Consider the following 22,112-nt stretch of genomic DNA (forward strand, 5'->3'; position numbering starts at 1 on the left):
CCCCGGAGCGGCCTCTGGGCAGTGTTTTCCGCCGAACGCCGCGAATTCGGGGCTCGGGGCCGTTGTGCTGCCCGGGCGCTCCGCAGCCGGCTGCGCTCACCGAGGGCTAGGGGCGCGGGACTCACCCCCGGGCAGGCGGCAGCGAACGCCGCCCCCCTCCTCCCGCAGCAGCCGCAAGTTTTTTCCTACTACAGCCCTCAAACTTTCCACCGGCGCGGAGGCTTCCCAGTTAACCCTTGCGGACGCCGCAGAGAGGCCGCCGCGGCCGGACCAGGAGAGGACCGGGGGCGCCGCGGCGCCCTCCCCCCTCATGACGGCTCCCCCTCCCCGGCAGCAGCGGCGCCGCTCGCCCCTGGCAACCTCCTCCCGCCGCGGGCCGGCGGCGCGGCCGGCGCCGGCCCCTTTAAATGGCGGCCGCGGCCCCGCCGTGCGCCCCGCTGAGGCAGCTGAGGGCGCCGCGCGGCCCTCGCCCCCCTCCATGGTAAGCGCCGCGCTCCGCGCTCCCTGCCCGCCCCTCCGGCGGGCTCCGTGCCCCCGGCCGCCGCCCCGCCGCCCCCCGGGCCGGCGGCGGGCCGCGCAGGTAGGTGCGGGGGCGGCAGCCCCGCTCCCTTCCCGGGCGGGCCCCGGCGGCGCGGCCCCGCGGGCAGCGCCGGGAAGCTCGGCCGTCCCCACGCACCTCCCCGAAAGTTTTTGGGGCGAGGCGCGGTCGGGGGCAGGGTGCCCGCCGGGGCTCCCCGGTGAGGGGTGCCCGCAGGGCCGGTCTGGGCTCCCAGCGGGGAGGCGGCTGCGGGGTTGCCGGGCAGCCGCCGAACCCCGGCGTTTAGGAGGGGAGGGAGCGGGCCAGCAGCAACTGGTGGAGGTTGCAGCGAGTGCGGGGGCAGCTCTGCTCTCACAGCACGTAGCCCGAAGTGTCTGTGCCTTTGCCCCGCTGTCCCCTCCGCAGCCTGTCCCCGGCCCGGGCCGTGGCCCCGGGGCGGCGCTGGGCGAGGGTGCGCACCCCGGGGTGGCCCAACACCGTCTCGGTTCTGAGCTGGAGTTGAAACCCAGCGTTGCCTCATCCCGGCTGGTCCGGTAGTACAGGCGGGGTTCCTCGTTAGGGCCCCGGGCTGGTTTTGTCCCGTTTGCTGGGTGGGATGGCAAAAAGTGACATTCTGTGGCTCAGTTTCCCTTCATAAAGAAAACTGACTTCCAAAGCAAAGAATACTGATAACAAGGGAGAGTGCTACAGAATTAGAAAACAGTGCTGCTTGTTATTTTAATAGTAACTGACATGAGTCAAATTATTTGTCTCTAAAGTGTTTGAATATTTGGTATATAACTGTACACATAAATTGTATGTAAATATATACAATTGTATGTAATTGTATTGATATACAATTCATAGTGTAACTAACAGTAAGTATAAGCACTTGAAGTATCAGTATTATAATAACATATGTCAGTCCTCTAGTAAAAATGCTACACCTGTATGACCTTTCTCGAGCTTTGAAAGGTCTCACAGGTTCCTGAGATGTGCTGCATGTTAGGCACTGTTGTCTCATGTTGATATTTCAGTTCTAAGTATCTGTGCAGCTCCAATATGCGAGTTGGGAGGCTGCAGTGCAAATAAAATACTTTGCTAAAAGGTGTAAAATATAATTAAATATAGTATAGTCTAGGGGACAAAAAATAACCAGTGAAAAAGCTGTCAGTGGGAAGTTTCCATGCCACTCACCTTGGTGAAAACTACCATGTCAGGTTTCTTTTAATATACAGCTGTTAAATGGACTAACTGTTGTGTTTCACCTTTCTCCACCACTGCTGGATCACATACCTTACTTCTTTGTTCACAGGAAGTTCATGAAGTGGATCATGGTCTTATTAACCAGCTGCTTGCTGATCCAGAGGAGACTCTTAATTCATGCACAGAGAAAATGCAGGGTCCTTCTCAGTATAGCTGGAGTGCTGACTGGAGCTTTTGGGTAATGTGTCTTAGCTCTCTTCTAACTCGGTCTCAATTTATAAATATAATACATGTCTATTTTAATTTACATATGTGTGTATATGTACAAGCTTTATATCCATAGTTCTCGAGTTGCTTTGTAGTCATGAATTAGTAAAGTGTTCTACACCCATGTAGTGAGGCAGGTAATTTTATCATTACTGGCTTACTAAAGTGTAAGGTGAGACTGAGAGAGGGTGAAGTTGTTTATCTGATGTCAGGGATCAAGTTAGTGACAGAACTTGTTGCTTCTGTGCCCAGTCCTGTCTCCCAGTTCCTGGCACGAACCCACCCAGTGTTTCTTATGCTTATAGAAAGACATTTTTTGATGCTCTGATGGCCTTTTAAGCATAAGGGCTGAATTTTGATTCTTAGTGGTGGTTTGTGGTTCTGAATTACATTCCTAGTGTTTTTGTCAAGTGAACATATTTGTTTTCCACAAGAGTAAATAAGTTTCCTGTGTCTTCTGTAAAAATTGAATTTGTGGATAAGAAAGAAAAGAATTTCTGCCTTTAAGTTTTTTCCTGTCCGAGGAAATGCCTGACTGAAGGCAGAGTGTGTAATAACAAGTGCTTATTTCAGTACTTTTCTTTTGGTAGTGGGTTTTTTTTTTTAATGTCTTGGGAGAAGGTAAATGTGTGTGTGCAGACTTGGAGTGTATGTTTTGCAGTTAATTTGGTGCGTGGATTGTGATTGTTTGATAAGAAAGGAGGCCACATGTGCATGGAGCCACAGGCATGGTAACAGCTGATCATGTGGGAGACACAGAGTGCCAGAGCTGTGAGGAAGGGAATCTGACTCAGGTGCTGTATCAGGTGTCCTCAGAACATCCGTGTGCTTCAGCTCCTAGGAACATTGTCTGGTCTAGCGTGTCCCTCTCCTGATGAGGTCATCCCAGTGCTCGTTGTGCTTAGCAGGTGAAAGATTGAGTGACTGGTGAAGGCCAGGAGGAATCCATGGCAGAGCTGTGAGCAGAAGGGGGGGATCAGATTTCCCAACTCCTTATTTATAAATCTAGCTTGTATGTTTTCAGCATTCCTCTTCACAAGTAGATGTCCTAGTGGTCAGGATATCTCTTTTCGCATCTCAGGCCATAGGATAAATCCCCTCCAAGAGCAAGAGTACTCTTAAGCAGAGCAGTAGTAATCTGGAACCAGTGGAAATGGGACAGGCCTAGTAAAATCCCAGCAGGTTTTAGACTTGTGTTGCTAGAGTGAGTTCTTGGGGTGTTCAGTATTTTCTTCACTATCCCTGCAGGGACAGGGGTGGCCCCGGGCTGTCCTGCCTGTGCCCAGCTGTGTCTCTGCACTGGAGTCGATAGGAAGCCGTGCTGTGCAGACACTGTAAGTGCCAGCTGTGCTCTTGTTAGGTGGCAGATTAGACTGTGTAAACTAATGCTTGATGGTTTGTGCACAACCACTCATGCAGGTGGTATTTTGTGCAAGGAATAAACCTGTTTGGGTCTTGGTGTCAGGTTGTTGGATGTGTAGTTAACAACTCAGTATTTCCTTGATAGGCCTGGTGATTGAAAGTAAAGTCATTTAAGTATGCTATATGGAGAATGCAGCTGTGCTATTGGCATTGCATTCTTAGGTTTGAGACACGTGCTGGAGGCTTGAAGTTCCTTTGAGCAGAGCTTTGAGCCTGCACACTGCAGGATATTGTGTGTCCTCACAGTGCCACTCTCTGCTTCCTGTAGTAATGTGTGCCTGTAACTTCAGGGGAGTGGGATTCTTCAGTGCAGTGGCAGCTGCTGTGTGAGGTGTTTTCCAGTATCATTAAATGATTATCTTCTGTCTGATTTATACTCCAAGACCTTTGTATGTGTTTGATGTTGGTGTTTATCTGGTTCTGCAAATATGACCTTGCAGTTAAAACCAAGTAATTGTGTAAATACTTCCCTCTTGTAAGATAATGCTGCGGCTGGAAATGTTGCAGCCTTACCGTCTGTCACTGATTAGTTTTAAAAGCCTATACCAGTCTGGTTGTAGGAAGCCATGGTGCTTGTTTTCTCAGCCTCAAGGCAACTGAACTGTAAAGCAGCAAGAACCAGGAAGTCACAAATTCAAGGTGAAAATTAAGATTTTTTTTTTTTTAATGTTATGTCATTGGCATCTCTCCTTGCTCTTCTTGACAGAAAATGTTTCACTAGCTTGAACAGTTGATGATCAGCTGCTGACTATTAAAAACAAATTGTTGAAATTCCCTAAATTCTGAGTCATAGTAAATGTGTAGGTGATAGCAAAGAAGGCAGCTTGTTGCAGTGTGCGAAGCATGTGTCACTAACATTTGACAAAGATGATCTTAGTGTCCTGTGGCAGGTGGGGACCTGTTCTGCTCGTTCCCACTCCTGAGTCAGTAGAATGGAGGGATTTCAGCAGGACTAGCCTGTGGTAGCATCCAGGAATCAGCTTTGTTGCCAGGGTTATTTGCTTGGAGAGGCTGCCTGTTTCCAGCAACTTAGGTTTGCTCCAAGGATTCATTTCTTCTGAGGGTGACGTACTCTTGTTTTGCTGATGACAGAAACCAAATGTGGATGTTAGAGCCTGACTGGTTTGACTTCAATTTTTCCTGGATTGAGTGGGAGTAGGCAGTTGTGCCATGCCTCTGGAAGTCAGGCCAGGTATCATGAGTGCTCAGTAGGTGCTGGGAGCACAAGTAATTAGCAGCAGGCTAGGGCTGGCAGCCTCTGGGACACAATCTCTCTCCTGGCTATGGTGAGTGGGGAGAAGCAAGGGTAGCTGAAAAATTATCAGGGAAGGAAGAGGAGTATCCTACTGTGTGGAATTTTTCTTGTCTCTCAAAAAAATAATACTTTGGATCTCTTTATTGAATAATTTTTGAGAAATAGTTTTCTCCTTGAAGTGATTCTTGAACTGATAGTTTTACTAACTGCTATTTTTAAGGTTGATGGTGTGTCATGGGATATTTTTTGGTTTTTGTTTTTTTTTTCTCCCCACCTGGTGGTGGACAAAGCTGGACTTCTGTAAACTCACTGGAAGAAGAAAACAAGATTGCTTACAAGTTTATTCTTGGGTCTTTCTCTCTCCACTAGAAACTGTAAAGCTTTTATCTCCAGTTGATTAAATAGTCCCAGTTCTGACAACTGCAAATAGATGATGAAAGTGAAAGATGATTGAAAATTATGTTATATCTGGAAGCTCCATCTGAGGATTCTGAATTTACCTTTTTATCCTTTTTTATGCCCTTTATACTGAATTATGGTTCCATTTAATATCCTTGGAAGAAGGCACCTGTGAAAGCTTTAAGTATTTTCCTACCATAGTGAAGAAGGTAAAGGTGAATGAGGAAGCTAATGAAAAGGATCCTTGCATCTAAAGTGAGGGTGTTGTGTCTGGGAATTCTAGTCTATATTAATGAACAGTCAAAGCAAGTTCATGTATGTCAACAATAAGAAGAATGCCTGTGGAAAAAAAACCCAAAAAAGTAAGTCCTTCCCTTGGAATGAAAAGGTAGGTGGAATGAGTGGAAGTCAAATGAGCATCTCAGAAAATTGCTTGTATCTGGGAGGCTTCTTTAAAGATTTGGAAATGTGAGGTGTCAAGGAGGTGTTGGAAAGCAGATAATAAAAGAGGCTTTGAAAAGGCAATTGATTGGAGCATAGTGGCAGTTTAAAGAGTTGGTCAGTGTGAAGGAGTTTGAAAATAGAAGCAAATAATTGATACAGTGAAAAATGAAAATAAGCCTTTTACTTTTCATAATATAAGAGCAACTGAGGTTGCGCAAGATTGAGAAAGTATTTTGAGTTTTTACATGCACGGATCTGGTTTCTACAAGAAAGAACTAGTCTGGGAGTGTGTGACAACATATATGGCAAGAATACAGTAAGCATATATGACTCAAACCTGCACAAGGAGGGATGCAGAGATGTATCCCAGTTGGAAGATAACTTATTGAAGCACAGACACAAATTGAGGCACTTTGAGGGCCAAGACTGGTAGGGTTAAATGAAATATTTCTTGTATCTATAGTTGTTTGAATCCTCCTTCCACCTTCCTCTGAAGACTTACACCACTTTTGGAATGGCTCACCGGGCTGGCTGAAGTGGTAATTGTTTTGGGTGCTGATATTTGAGGCCTTGTGACAGTAGCTTGTATACTTGGTATGCTGCTTCTCCTTATCTGTGCCTCCAAATGTTTGGGATGTGGAGGAGATACATCAATTCTCTTGACATTGGAAGAGGATTTTTAGCCTCCTTTTTATTTGCTGGTATGAAGCAGTCTGCTAAGGAGGATGAGAATTGGCTCAATTAATTGCTATAGGTCTACAAAGAGAGTAAAAGCCTTTAAGCACATTAATGCTGCATTTTGGTGTTTTGTTGGTTGGGCTTTTGTTTATTTGACTTGGTTTTGGTTTTTTTTAATGCCCTAACTTTAGTACAAATAGCTTTCACTGTAATTGTAGGACTGGCATGTTGTTTGTTTACCCACCTGCAATGTCCAGAAACAGGTGGCTTTTTTCAGCCCTGTGATAGCACTGATATTCAGCAGCAGTGTTTTAACCTGGTAGGAAGACAAACTGCAGTTCTAACCAACCCTTGAACATTAATGACACATAGCCTTGTGATTAGGCTAAAGGATTTTTCTCCCTTATTTTCATGCTGGGAATGTCTTTATTGCTGTTGGTGCAGCTCCAGACTGAGCACTGAGGTAGATCTGGTTATCATAAATTTTAACCAGTTCTGAACAAAGATTGACAGTGGTGCCATGTCAAAATAAGCTTTTGCCAGCTGTGGCAGTAAGTAGTTCTATATAACATGAATTATTACTATACACATACAGATTAGTCTAGAAGCTAAAGATTAAGTATAATAGGTCAGAAAGAAAACACTTCAGATTTCTTTCATTTACTTATTTTATTCTAGTCACTGGGAGCAAAACATCAGAAATGCAACATGGTCCAGGAAATCTGCATGGAGTTGGAATACTGATACCCTTTTAATGAAAGGGAAGTCCCTAAGTTGTAGAATGAGAACTTTAAAAGTCAGCTCTAGGAGATGGGAATATGGTTTTTAAATCTTTATTTTTTTTGCTTTTGTTGTTTGTTTACAACTTGTATTTCTGCAAACAGGCAGTGGTGTAGCATTGCCTTTTTCAGGTCTGCTATGGGTGAACCACTTGTACATAAGGAGAGGGAAAGAAGACAGGTAGATAAAACGGTGCAAGATGTGATTGTTTTCTGGTGTATTAAGTCATTAGCAGCAGCCAGGAGCAGAAGTCGGGGCAATTGCTTGGTGAGTGCCACTTTCCATGGAATTTCAAGTGCAGGGCTACTGGCAGGCTTAATGAGATGGCCAGAGTAATTTACAGCAAAGCAGTTTATGTAATTGGCCACAGTCACTCCTGCATTGTTAACTCTGTAGTGTTGTGGTTTAATATGCTCCTCCAGGTTTTCACTGTAGTCCTGATCGAAAGTATTTATGTATCCTTTTATGAGTTGCTGAAAACTAAATGGCACCAAAGGGAATTACTACCTTGGTGACTGTTTCCTTCATGATGTTGTTTTCTCATCCTTGTTTGGGCACTGTTATTAAACTTAAACACAGATCAGAGATGCAGTTACAGAGAGACAGATTTTACTGGCAGGGTAAGGAGGGAAGTGTCCATCTGAGGTGTGCTGTTCATTTTCTTCTGTATTTGGCTACTTTGGCATCAGATAATCTTGGTGGGACTTTGTTGCAGGTAAGGAAGATGAGTTGAGAAGTTGTCTTGTGGTTTCTTTATTGTACAAGGCATTTTTCTTCACACTGAAAACATGTGGATTTCCCCTGTGTTTGTTAAATGGATCAAAAAAGTCTAAAGACAGGCAGGTTGAATTTTTTTGTATTACTTGGGCAGCCTGCAGTGAAAGATCAGGTAAAAAAACAGCTGTTCTCAACCAGTAACACTGGCTACACACACGTGCTGTAAAAACAAATGTGAGTCAGATGAAACTGCTGTTCAGAAAGGAATGCATTTGGTATCCAAAAGGAAATAATCTCAGGTGAGCTTTTAATTGCCATTGCATCATAATACTTAGTACACCTATGGCTGTTGAAACGTGGACAACATAGTTACAAGACACAAAATTAGCCTAGGGAGTAGACAGATTGATTTGAGCTAAAGGGTACTTTTGTGCTGGAGTATGACAAACTCACCTCAAGTATGATGTTAAGATAGTAAGTGCAGAGCTCATCCAAGCACACTTGCTTTATTTGTGTTAAGTTTGTTTTAGAAGCTGATGTATCGCAGGACTTTGTTGTTATATTTTGATTTACCTTTTTCCTTTTTGTTAAATCTTTATGGGGTAGATAAATTACTAAAAAAATAGAACTAAAAGAATGCTTGAATGCTAAATTTATGAAGTCAAGAAAGCAGGCACAGATCCACAACTTTTCTCTAAAATGAGAATGAGTTGGGCAGTCAAGAGCCTTGTGACCTTGGCTTGTGAGATCTGGTTTCTGGTTTCTCTGAGGCTACATGAGATATAGTTTCTGGTCAGGGGCATGATAGAAATAGTTATATTACCAGGTTCAAAGATGTTATTGCTAGCTAGGGAGGTGTTGATGAGAATGCTGAATAAATCTGACATTGGGACATCTTGGCTCTTAAAAGCTAAAAGTACCTTAATTTCTAATTCAGAACGAAGGAAGATGTTTGCCCATGGAATTGTCCAAAGCTCTTGAACTTTTTACTTTCATATTTAAAATCTAAGTGTTTGTTTCATCCAGACTCAGAGGTATTTGGTGGCAGTTATATAAATTATATTTGAAACTGAAATAATCAGCCTCATTGCTAGTTGTAAATGTCCACACTCAGGTGTTCAATCAGCTGCAGATGGTGTTATTTTATAAACAGGAAATGCACTTATAAAACAGTCTATGCTAATGCTGTTTTTGAGACCTGAGTCACACTGGTACCCAGGCTCTGATAAGGCCTTTCTGAGATCACTTAGAATCCTCTCACTGGCTTTCTGATGGAAATAAATTGCCAATGAGTATTTTTCTGTGTGGGTATGCTTCCCAATGTTTTGCTGCTCTTTCAGCACAGGGAGATTCCCCATGATGTATCCTGTCTTTGCTTTGGGAAAGCAGAAGAGTTACCTTGTTTTTCTGGTGAAACCAGTTCCTGCTATTTACATATGTAGCTGATCTTGACAGCAGAAGCGCAGGCCCTCCAAAGCCACCACCCAGCCAGGTGCACAGAGACAGCCACTTATCCTAGCCAGCAGCCCGGGCTGCAAAATGACTGTAAATACTGCCTCTTTGTGTTCCATTATCTTTTCCTTTCAGACTTTAAGATTTAAATCCGAGTGATTAAAGTGCATTTTTCTGTCTCTTCTGTCAGTCTCCTCCGTAGGGCTGTGCTGGGAGAGGGCTCTCTCTTTGGGGCTGGCTCCATGTGGTTAGTTGTGGAAATGTGGCAAACAGGTCCTAGGTAAGGCAGGTGGAAAGGGAGAGCCAGCATGAAGAAAGCAGAATAGGTGCATGTCTGCTGCCCCCTCTCAGGGCAGGCAGAGATCTTTGGGAATGCAGAACCCTGTGTCCCTTGCCTCAAAGTGCCTGAGCTGAGGGAAGAGCTGAGCTCTGGGTGGCTGGTAATGTACACGTTTTGGGGAATTTGGGTATGCGTGAAGCATGCTCTGATGTCTTGAGCTCCTGCTCTGGAGCTCAGACTAAGAAGGTGTCTCAGTAAAGGCTTGACTTTAAACAGGGAACAGTGGCTGAGTTTTGTGTGAGAGTAGATTTGGCTCCATGCTGAGTTGCCGGGTGCAGATGTACTCTTAAGGCTGCTTCATGGATTGTAGCCTTCAGCAATGCAGAGAGGAGGGGTGCTAGGCATTAAGTGCTTCTCTCCAAACTGGTGTTTCCCTGGTGATAGTACCTTCCTCTGCTATTCCCTTTGGGACTTCTGTGAACTTGAAGTGATTTATGCTACTGCAGTCTGCTTCCCAAAATCAGTTTTGGTGATGGTGGTTTTAGATTGGAGCTAGGCAGTTCTTAAATGTCAGCCTCTGTGCAAGTTTTCTTTGCCCAGTTGCTGCAGCATTTGTGTGCCTGTTCTGCAAGGCTGGGGTGTTTCAGCCTGTTTCCAAGCTGGCATGCAAGCAGAGGCTGGCAGAACTCGAGCTAGCACTGCTGGAGGGTGGCCAGCACCAGCTCTGAGCAAGTGGGTGAGAGAGGGGGGAGCTGTAGAGGCTTTGGCCAGGGATTTGTATGGTTTGGAGCAGGCTGCAGGCAGCTAGAGGAGGTATGTGTGGGGGGTGTGTGTCTTCTGACTTTACATTAGCTTCATGTCTCAGTCAGTTTTATTCTGAAATGGAGCATATGCTTTGCTCTGCACTGTGCGTGGCAAGCTTGAGATTTTTGTCTCCAAATCAGAGTTGCTATGAAAGTACATTGGCTTCACTGTTTAAATGCTTTAAAACACTTGCAGAAAAAAAAAGTACTGAATACTACAAAACCATTGCTTCAGAATAAGCAGAGGATATTCTCAATCCAAGCTCTTGTTTTTCAGGAAAAAATATATAGTACTACTAATGGCAAGAGGCTTTCTTGTAATTGATAAGAAGGTTATCAGCTTGTTTCCCAAGCACCTTGTTGGAAACAAGCACCTTCAGCTGAACCCTATTTCAGTGAAATGTGAAAATGAGCTAATTCTGGTATGACCTTGAAGGAGAAATTTGTGAGAGTTCCTCACATGTTCTAAACTGAAATACAGTTACAAAATTATTCCAGGTCTGTTCTACTTTTTTTTAAGGAGAACATTAAAATCGTAATCTCTAACTGGTTATGCAACTCAAAGTTCTCTGAAGAAATACCTTTATATTTTCAACTCTAAGTCTTTTAATTTTCTTCTTGGGAAGGATGCCAGATTTTAAAATTCTTCGCAAAGATGTTACCTTTTGTTATAATTATATAACCTGATGTTAGCAGCGTAGTATTACATAGGATGTTAAATTTTCTTGTCTGTCAAAATCATAATTGTAATAACTTTGGTTGTGGATTTTCTAGGCTATTTTCAAGCCATGCTCTACTGAGTTTTGATATCTGTACTTATATGGGTGAAGCTGAAGCATGAGACCTTCAATCCTGTTCTTGGAAGGACACCGAGGCTGGTGAGGTGCAGGAAATGACCAGGCCTCCTGTGAGCAGTATTCCAGTTCAGCCAAGTTCGTGTTCCACATGGGGAAATGCTTGGGATCAGGACTTCCTGGTCAGCAGTTGGCCAGGACTGCTTTTCAGGAGAACAGGCTTTCACCGTGGATCAGGCCAATGATAGCTTGGTGAGACTGAGGTCCATCTCAGCTGGTGAGAGCTGGGCTGCTCCTGTGGGACACAGTGCTTTGATGTGCTGTACCCAGTCTTCAAAAGAAATGAAAACAGTCTCCTTTTAGAGGCACCTCATTCAGTCACTTTCAGGACAATGGGTGTCAAATGTTTTCTAAGTGGCCGTCCAGTATTTCAGCAGCTCTCCATAATGAAATAGTTCAGAGGAGTTTCTTTCTATTTGGAAGCTCCTGGTGTTGGTGGTAAATCATAGTCTGTCTGACACTTTCAATGTGCCTGCCTGTGCATATGTGAGAATTAGTTAATAGTAACACTCATTTTGGGAGAACTAGGGACTCTGTCTTTATCCTTGTTTATGGGGTCTTGTAGACTTAAAAAAGCACAGCCACTATCCCTCACCCCTCTATCCACCCGAATCTTCCCACCTCCAACCAAACTGGAAGATACAGCAGCTGGAGTATTTGCCAATGATGTATTTTAATATCCCTTTCTTTAAATCATGCATACTGTATTTCCAACAGAGGACATACTTTTGCCAAAGTTCTACTGGATGCCACTGAAGGAGAATGCTGTTTGTTTTCTTCTCAGTCACTAAGAAATGTTAGACTTCCTTTCTTCTTCAGCCTCCACAGAGAAGAGAGGGGCTGGGACACAGGAATGGGGACATAATGACCTTAGTGCACAGCCCTGTGCCTGCCAGTGGCCCTGTGCTTGTGAGACTCCCCTTTCCACAGGTAAGGGTGAAGGAAAAAAAGCATATAATGAATGGAAGGAAAATAGCTGTAGCTCCCTAAACAGTGCCCCCTCCCACTGTGACTAGAAGCTTGTTCACATTTCCTTGAGAGCATGGGAACTGTGGAAAGCAGGCTGCTAACGAATACAGGGGCTGAGCAAACCCTGGCAACAGTTACTTGGTTTCTTTTTTTTTAGTTGGCTATTTATTTTTTAATTGGTATTTAATTGATAGGTCTCATGACCTTTCAATTAAATACATCTGTGTGAATATGCAGATGTGATAAAATATCTCCTTATTAAAAAAAAAAAGCAACAAAAATTCCCAAACACACACAACACCCCTCCCAAAACCAACCAAAGTGCTCAGTGTACTGTACCCAGCACAGTAAGTCACCCTAAGTGATGTCATGTCTTCAGGTCCTGTGAGTGGTTTTCCATGTGAAAGTTAAATGCTTTTGTCCTTCAAGACAGAAAAGAACATAAGTCACTGCTAGTAAAGCTTTTGAGTACTCAATGATTGCAAGTTGTTCCTAAACAATTTTTTTCTGTGATTTTTTCAAGAGGTGGTTTGTGAAAACAGATCGCTGTAATAGAGCAGATCTGGACTGTTTACATGTGACAAGGTAAACTGAACAAGTCTGACACTTCCAACATACAGCCTAGTGCTTGTTGTCAGAAGTGGGAAACTGCCCTGTAACTGCAAAAAGATAAGGCAGACTGGGAGTCATGTGGATGTGAGCTTTCACTGTGATTCTGTGCTTAAAAGCAATCTGTGATTCAGATTTATCTGTTTGTGGTAACTCCTGCAATGCTATATATAGCATTCAAGAGGGACACTGAGAGGATTCAGAAAAGCCACAAGAATAAGTCTGAAAAAGAAAAATCTTTTTTTGCTAATACACTTAGGAAGCTTAATCCCTACCTCAGAAGGAGATATGGAGTAACTTACTTATCCAAAAATAATTCACAAAGTAAAGATAAAGTTAACCAAATATACTAGTAGAAGAACTATCCATAGGTAGGATGGATTTTTCCATCCAGAATGACTTTTAATTTAAAATGGAAAAATATATATTTCATTCTTTTCTAAAGGGAAGTTTGGTCATGGCAGCTCTAGTTTTAAAGCCAGAGAGCTGTGGCTTGTATGTTATAGATTAGATAGGATGATTAGTGAACTTTTGTGGACTGAAGAAATGTCTGCAGTGGGATCAACATTTCTGTGATGGAAAGGCTTGTCAGACATGGCACCTTTTACAGGTGAGAGATCATCTCAGTGTGCCATGGGAAGTGTTCCTGTGATAATAAGGGAGCCTGCCTGAATCTGTCTTGGAGTATGTGAAGTCTTGCCTGCCTTACGCTGTTTAATGAGGCCTTTGTTCAGGGCTGTTAACTTGGTTCTCACCTCTCCTAGTGAGGCTTTAACCTCACTGAAAGTGTCATCTTGGTATGTTTAGGTGGTGGGTTTTGTTGGTTGGTTGGTGGTTTGTTGGTTGGTTTTTTTGGTAGGTTTTGGGTTGATATTTTTCCCTACTGTATCCAATAAGTTTGAGGAATATTTGCAGTGTAGAAGAGTCTTGTATAAAATCCAGACTTCTCTCTGGCTGGTTGTTGTTCTGAAGGCTGTATTCTTTTTCTTTCTCCTGATGCTAAGAAGAGTTTTATATGAATTTGAATAAGGAAGAAATCATTACTCAGTAGAAATGCAACAGCTTTTGCCAGAATACTTCATGTTTGTTATAATATGCTAATGTAAGGTTAACGTACTTGTATCCTAACCTTACTAATTCCTCCAAATTTGTTTTTGACCATGTCTAGAAGCTTCATAGGAAAGTCTTTGGGGAATAGTCAGATGATCTTTTAAGCGGGGTTTGGGGTTAGTGACCTGGATTTATGTGTTGTTAGACAGAGGAGGAAAGGTATGAGTTCCATGGGCCATATTTTGATGGTTAAGTGAGGCTTCTGAGCATGAAAGAAATGGTAATTTGGGCAGCTTGCTTATAGGCCTGTTTGATTCTGGGACCGTGTACCTGTGGTGGTAACTGATAGGGAGACTGAAGCTCGGTGGGAGGCATCTCCTGAAATGAGGAGGTATGAGAGTTATTACCCTGCTGGTGAGGTCAGCTTACCTGTCATCTCAGCTGTTGTATTTGTGGCTGCATGTCACAACTATGGAATGCAAATTGTCAGGGAACCTGGGTTTTGTGGTGTCTCAAAACAAAGGGAAAACACTAACAAAGCAAATGCAGAATTATTGCTGTCATTAGTGATTGTTAAAAAATGTGCACAGCATTCTGCTGGAGTTGATTGCTTATTTGCATGCTTAGTGATATCTGCAATCAAATAATTTCCTAATGATTAGGATTTTTGCTGTACTCCTGGGAGAATGTGTTGTTTAATTTTCTTCTGCAGTTTGCTAAATGGCTCAAATTGTTTGCAGTGGCTACACTTTGAAGATGTAAATGCAAAGGGAAGCTGTTTTTTTAACAGGCTTCTATCCTATAAATAACTCAGCTTAGTTCTATTTAAGTTTACATTCTTTTTTTCTGGAACATGACTTTATATAGTTGAACTGGTCCCTTTCTAAACAAGGTATGAGAATCATTTGGTTATGTGTCTCCAATATCTGGTTCTTACATAACTTTCTTGTCATAACTTTCTGTAAAACTTTCTGGTCGTTACTGAAAACGGTTTTCTGTTCATGATATTTTACAAGTTTCAGGTGTATTTTGTGGCTTCAGATGAAAAATGCTAATAAATTGTTGTCCACACTTAATAATTGCCTTGGTGATTAAATACAGCATAACCATAAATGGCAAAGATTATCCTCAGGCCAAGTGTTTGCCTGATGACTTATAATGAAGCATATGTATTGACTTAGAAACGTGTATGTATTAAAAACAAGTTGCTGTTTTCACCTTGTGAGTGCCATGCTACAACCTGTTTTATGCCCTTCCTCTTAATATTTGCTGCTAGATTCTGTAACTCAGAAGTGGCAACCTGCTACAAATGCTGCCACGTGTTGGATGTTATAATCGTGATTAGGAGACATGCTGTATTGTAGAAATGCCTTGTTTCCTTCACTTTAATGAAGCTGAAATTGCCAATAGTGTTAAAATTGCCAATAGTGTTAAGATTGCCCTTCTTGTTTCCCAAGTCTGTTGAGAGATCTCCATCACCAAGCCACCTACTGAGTAGGTAAAAAGTACAGATTCAAGTGAGCTAGTTTTCATGCAAAGTAGGGAAAAGGTAAGGTTCAAAAGTTTCAATCTGCTCACAGTTTTCTGCTGATCAGATAAGGATTCAGAGCAGACTCTGCATAAGTGTCCTAAGAGCTGAGTAGAAATCTTCAGTTAATAAGGATGTCTTATAGTCCAGTCACTCATGACAGCACTTCTGAATGCTAGGAAGGGTTTCTAAGACAAGCTGTAGCAGATTTTATGCTCTAGAAAAATTTCAGTTCTAAGTAAAACTCAGTATCCTGAGTCTGGATTTTTGGACCTGTTGAACTGGCTGATTGAGGCACTAATATAAATGTGTCTGTGACACTGTGATATTCCTATTTTATTTAATTGCTTTTGTCTTACAACCACAAAAATCCTGAACTTCACGGTAGCTCTTATCTCTTGTATACGGTGTGTTTGAGAAACTGCATTTCTCCTGAAAGGCATTGCCTCCTAAATCATGATTGCACAAAGTGTGACTTTCATTTTCCTCTCATGGCAGACCAATTCTTTTATTCCCTGTATGCTGGCATTGGCAATGCAAGCCCAGACTTCAGTCAGCTGAGTTAGGACTGTGTGTAAACCATAGGGACTCTGGAACTACAGGTGGAAACTTGACAGATGTGAGTTAATTTTTAATTTTCCCCTATGTCGCTTTCCAGAGTAATTGCAAAGAACTCAGTTTCTTCAAAGCAGTGCTGATATTGGATGCCTTTCTTGGATGATCAATTAAAAATTGCATTTCAGGGCTGGATGTTGCAAGCCAAGAAACCGTAGCCTGCCTACTTCAGCAGATGACATGCTTTCCAAGAATGTTATTTTCATAATCACAGAAATAACTGAAATATAAGTGGAGGCATTACAGCTTAGAGGAGACATGTCTAGCATGTTCTTTAGCTACACCCAAACTTTTCATGTTTACTTTTCTCAGAAGGGGAGGAGTGGATGTATTTTCTGTCTCCATCCCTTGCTGCCTTTTTGCATTACAATACTCAGCATATTAATGGACAGCAAATATGTATTCAAACAGAGGTCAAACATAAAGGCTTTCTTTTATTCATGATACTAGAAGGTAAATTGACTTTTTTTTTTTTTAAGCTGATCTGTGTCAGGGTAACTCTGCTCTCTCACATGTTGCATGCACTTAAACACTTGACTTTGAGGTTGCACTTGTGTTCTTGTGGCTTAAGATCTCAATTCTCGAGTATAAGATGCCAGACCATTGTAGGATGTGAGTGTAGGGTGGTGTTCAGGGCACCTTTGAACTGCAAGAAGCAGGAATGTCCTCAGTGAAAAAGGGCAAAGTATGGGAATTTTGAGGAGGTGGGAGCACTGTTGGCTCTAGTTTATTAAAAGACCATCAAGCTGAAGATAAATCTATCTTTTTCCTGGGGTTTTGGGACAAGCACAAACATAGTAAAAGGGTAGTGGCCAACTAACATGCTGCAGGAGTGTGTCTAAAGTAAGTATGCTGCAAGGTCGTACTGTCTAAAGTTGTTCTTTGCCTCCTTTCTTCTTTCTTCCCCCACCCTAAATATAAATAGCAACTAATCTTGTGGTGGAGTTGAGTTTAATGGTGAATACCAAGTTTTGGAGTAATACAGGTGCTCAAGTAGAGAATAGCATCCATGTGCTTAAGATCTTTAGAAAGGTTAAAGAAAAAAGTGTGAAAGGCTTTTTAGTATATCTATATCTGGTTCTGGGAACATTTAAAAGTGATTTCTTCCTGTAATAGCCTTAGTCCACCTGAGTCACGGTCTTACACAGCATTTAATTAAGACCGCCTCTAAAATAAGTGTCCAATATCTGTTAAGAAAAAAAGTATGATCCACTTACAACTGCAAATGAAATGTAGGACTTTTACACAGAATATTTTCTGGAGAATGTGCTGAAGCTCTTCATTTGAATGGGGCAGGCACATTTGTTTATAAGAGTAAGGAGCTGAAGTCCATCAAGATGGTCCTCTTTGCTGTGAGTTTGCTGCCCAACTTGAATCTTAAGAAAATCATAGACAGTGATCTTTAAAATGGGATGAACTGTAGAATATGACAGAAAATCAAGAAGTGATGGTCATGCTGCTCTTCATTCTTACTGGAGGAAACAATTACCTTTTTCCCCCACAGGTCTAGTTACAGCAACTGGTGAAAAATCCACTACACTGCAGTATTCCTGAAGTGGTACTCCCAGTGGACATTGATGTTCTACGATGTGTCCCTGTGTTCTGTTGGCCTCCACGAGGGCTTTATTTTTCTCTCTTACCTCTGTGTTGTGGCCTTGCTGCCTCTTCACTTAGTCTGTGCTAGAATATTTAGTCCCAGAAGGGCTCTCATCTCCTTATGGGTGGAGCAGGTTGCTATCACAGCACTGTAATGCCTTGTGACTGGCATCTGGCCTGATACAGGGAATGGTTTTGCCCATGCCAGATAAATACTCTTACATAAGTAAGCATAAAGTTACAGTGAGGATCACATTTAGATACCACCTATTCTTTATTGCTCTTCTGAGGTTCATTTGTTCTCCAAGATAAAATTACACATCCAGTATGAAGACAGTTGATGGCTGAAAATAAATCTGTTTGCATAACCTTTTACTGTTCTTTGTTGCAGCTCTCAAGTTCCACTTACAAATATAGGAGTGAGGAATTCAAGAGACAGTTTTCTCATCTGCCAGACTCAGAGAGACTCATAGTAGGTAAGAAGTAATCACAGCAAAAGTCCTTGTCTTCTGTTTGATGACTTCAGATTGCAGTCATGTCAAAGCATTTTGGGGTTTTTTTATGGCAAATTCTGATTACAGCTGATAAGTCCCTATTCTCCTGTCTTTGAACCAGCATGAGATACCTTCAAGGAAAGCCAGGTCCACACTCCTCTCGTCTACTGCCTGCTTTGTGGGGGGATGGAAAAAAAACCAAAAAGGATGTTGTTTCTGAGACTCTGTTAACTAGGTAGATCATCCTTAGCAAAAAATTCCTCCTTGCTCCCTGGAACTAACACCCTTGCCCAAAGCACCTTGATTAATGTGACTCCTGGGACTGAGTGACACAGTGGGTGGCTGTAATTTAAAAGACTGTTTTTCAGATGAATGGGAGAGGAAAGAAGCAGGTGTCAGAGAATATCAAATTATGATGCATAACTTTTCTCAGCACTGAAATACTCCTTTTCCAGCTGTTTCACTCCACTGCAGAATCCAAAGCAGCCAAGCATGTAACCCTACCTCCTTTGCACCTTGTTCCCTTCTTTATCACCTGCTTGTGTTGTATTTGTGTAACAAATACACTGTATATTCTCATTGAAAAGTGGCATTGTGACTGTTTAAAGTTCATCTCTCATTTTATGCGACTTCTGAGGAAGCAAATATTGACAGGCTGTTAGTTGTATGCTTGCAGTATGCCAGCAGCAGCTCTGAAGCAGTTAAATCCCTGTGTCTTTTTCCAGCTTCAGGAGGCAGTTATCCTCTGAAATGCCTTCTGCATTTTTAAAATACTTCAGTAGAGATGTAAAACAGAAGAAAAGGCTATTACTTCAAAGCATTGTTTTGATGTTTCTCCTTACACATGATTGATGCAGAAAGCCATGGAGACAACTTCTGAAGCAGTTTCAAAGAAGAGATTGTAGCATTTAGAGAAAGATTTAGTAATGGGTTAATCTCAATTTGTTCCATCAGAAGCAAAGCCACTACTTTTATATAATTTTTTTTACCCCATAAAAAGCAGTGTTTCCTTGAAAGGACTTTTTGCATCCTCCAAGCAAGGAGCTTTTCCTTTGCTTGGTGTAGAGTAACTTAGTACAAGCGTTGCAGTGCTCCAAGAAGCCATTGCTTGCTGCTGTTCATTAAAAGAATTGTTACTGCTTCTGTTTTTAAATCAGCTGTTAAAAATAAGCGACTATTCCACTGTAATGAGCACTGTATGTAAAGATATATAAAATATTTCTTAAAATGAAAGGAATTACTTAGACTGTCTAAATGGGAGCTGGAAGGAGGGCCACTATGATTTGCCTGAAATGTTGTTTTCAAGCAACATATTAAGTTACTGGTTCTGAAAACTTAAAAGGAGAAATGCTAGTATCTTCTGTTTGTTTTGATATTCTCTTTTATGTAGGTAGGTCAGAGCAGGGTTGCTCATCACTTGCCCAATGGTGACCTTTATAGGTCTGAATCTCTTTCCTAAAAACCACAAAAGTCAGATGCAAGCTTCTTTGTAATGCTTTCCTCAAGTCCTTAACTTCAGTCCCTGTTGCCTTCCTCTTATCAGCATTTTGGTATCTGGCTGTTCTTAGACATGCACTTAACAACTGACTTCTTTAGATTTAGGCTTCTATAGTTCCATTTGTAGTTACCTCTCCAAGGGCTTATATACATGCCTCATTCTTGTTACAAGAAAATTTATTTTCACTTGATTATTTGAGAGGGGAAATGCTAGAGAGTTTTAAAAATCGTAATAAAAGCTTCTGTAAATGCAGATATAGCTTGAAATTAGGGTGTTGGGGACTCCTGAACTTCCTGATATTTGAACAAGAACTGTATTTATTATCTTCTTTAGTACACAAAATCAAAATTCTGGCTCGGACAATACCAGATACAAAACTATTAGATACCTCTAAGGGTGAAATCCCTAATATATATTGAGTCAATACATACATTCTGCATGTTTTCTATGCATTAGGTAGCCTTCTTTAGGCTGGAGCCCCCAAAAGAGGTCTGTCTTAATTATCTAGCAGCAATACTTCAAAAAATTCCTTTTGTTTGACTCTTCAGGCTCTGAAATTGGGAAAGCTCTCTGAGATTTTTAAGAAGTGTGACTAAATCCTCTGCTCATGCTCTTAATTAGCAGGTATCTGATGATGGGTAATGGCACTGTAGATGAAATCTGTTTCTCAATAGGGATGTTTCAGTCAGAGACAGTATCATAAAAATGATAGTCAACTTCAGGAAATACCCCCTGCCTCAAGTACTGGGTAGTTCAATCTATCTGTTAGTGTCTCACTCAGCAGATAGTTTTAGCTAGTTATAGGATCTACTCAGTGGAAAACTATTATCTTAATACAGCATATGAGCTGTTCTGTAGGAGTTGATCTGTTGGACTATAAAATGTTTGCATTCTGTTGTTTAGGTGCTTTGAAGTCTGGCTAATGAATACTTCTCCCAAGTACTCCTGGTCTTGCCTGACCCCTCTTCTCTGAAAACATAAGATAGTGCACAGGGGTTGATAGATGGAGTGCTGTCCTCACACAGATGTACCATCAACTCTGGCTTTGGGCTCTTCCCAGAGCAATGGTCTGGATGCAAGGCAGTAAAAGTCTGCCTTCACAGACTTCCTGCAAGTGAAAGAAGTGGCTTTTTATTGTATTGTAATACCCATCTCGTTTGAGTTAACAGGTTTGGGTCAGTGGGTAACTTGCTCTCGCTCTCTGTACACAGATTACGCCTGTGCACTGCAGAAGGATATCCTGCTGCAAGGACGCTTGTATCTCTCTGAAAACTGGCTCTGTTTCCACAGCAACATTTTCCGATGGGAGACCACAGTAAGATCTCTTAGCTGACTTGAATCCCACCTTTTCTTTGTCCTATCCTATCAGGACATAGGATTAGAGTCTCTCAGATCCCATCCTGTCCATCTCATACTAGTAACTCTGGGCTGTAAAGAAAGAGCCTGCATCCCTGAGTGGAAATGCAGATCTGTCCTCTGTAAAATAAGAAGAGCAATGGAGGCATTTGAATGCTGAAGTAAGCCTGCTTAGTCAGTCATTCAGCATAAGAAGTTTAGGGATTATGCTAAAGCTGGCTCTTTACATTTCTGGATGACAATTTGCCTTTCCTTACCATGCAAAGTTGTCCTATAAAGGAATGTAACACATAATCTCCTACTGTAAGTCCTGGGGCATGACATGGTATGTGGTGATGCCCTATTCAAGCACTCTCCAGCATTGAACCTTACTTGACTTAGCCTAACATGTAAATATCAGCATCTAAGAACAGCTGAAGGGAACTGGTAAATGACTTCTGCAAGTTCTCATATTGTGGTCTGCAGCTTTTGAACAGTACAAGCAAAGGTAGATATTTGTGATACCTTGGCCCTTTATTTCTGTCAGATTAGGTTAACGAGTTAAAACTTTTCATTTGAGCAGTTGTTGCATCTGCTGTAGAACTTGCAGTGAATAAGAAAAGGAAGATAACCTAGCAAACAGAGGGTGGACATGTCTAAATGTTGTGTGAACTGCGAGACTGCTCATAACTTTAGTATCTCACATTTGAGTGCTTTGAAATACACAGCACAAACAACAAATAGCTTGTGTATTTAAGACTGCAAGGGGCTGTAGAAATACTCAACTCAAAACCAAGCTTACTTTCATCAGATGGATTTGAGGATGGAATATTTCTTATTTTAGATGTGAAATTAATTAAAAAATAAACCTTTTGGAATTATACTTTTGAATATATAAACTGTTCAAAGACTGATTAGCTGGTTTTTTAACCAGCAAAACAGCAGACATCCTGGTAACCTGTTTCTGCGTGTCTAGCAGTGATATCTTCAGAATACCTTTAGGTAGTCTGAGCTCGTCAGCTACAGTGGTAGAGCCAAGTTTGGGACCTCTTTAGCAGGCTGTGTTGTTGCAAAGAGAGCAGGAGTAAGTGGAGAACGTTCTGCTCATACAGGAAAAAAGCAAGTTAGAGCTTATATTCCTCCTTTCTCTAAGCTGAATGGCAGCACAGCCCTATATTCAAGAAGAGGGGGTAGGCTGGAAGGAAATGGCTTCTTGCAGCCAGTTAGACCATGTTCTTCTAAACAGAAACATTTCAACTACTAATATACAAGTCAAATATGCTGCCTAGGCAGGAAGAATTTCTTGCAATGACTAGACTGCAAATAAAATTTTGAAAATGGACT

General features: G+C 42.0%; 1 protein-coding gene across 3 annotated transcripts in view; it reads left to right on the plus strand.

Annotated features, from left to right (window-relative positions):
• Nucleotides 1-298: 298 nt before the first annotated feature.
• LOC134562477 (protein Aster-C-like) overlaps nt 299-22,112 on the plus strand; it is a 51,385-nt gene continuing 29,571 nt past the window's right edge. For 2 of the 3 annotated variants that reach the window (XM_063419883.1, XM_063419881.1), the window contains exons 1-4: nt 299-580; nt 1,833-1,961; nt 17,833-17,917; nt 20,645-20,748. In XM_063419883.1, the coding sequence (XP_063275953.1) occupies nt 311-580; nt 1,833-1,961; nt 17,833-17,917; nt 20,645-20,748 (588 nt within the window). In that variant the 5' untranslated portion in view covers nt 299-310. The remainder of the gene's footprint in view (nt 581-1,832; nt 1,962-17,832; nt 17,918-20,644; nt 20,749-22,112) is intronic. The other variant, XM_063419882.1, reaches the window with a different exon arrangement.

Source organism: Prinia subflava, chromosome 28, assembly GCF_021018805.1.
Source record: "Prinia subflava isolate CZ2003 ecotype Zambia chromosome 28, Cam_Psub_1.2, whole genome shotgun sequence".
In the NCBI taxonomy this organism is placed as follows: domain Eukaryota; kingdom Metazoa; phylum Chordata; class Aves; order Passeriformes; family Cisticolidae; genus Prinia; species Prinia subflava.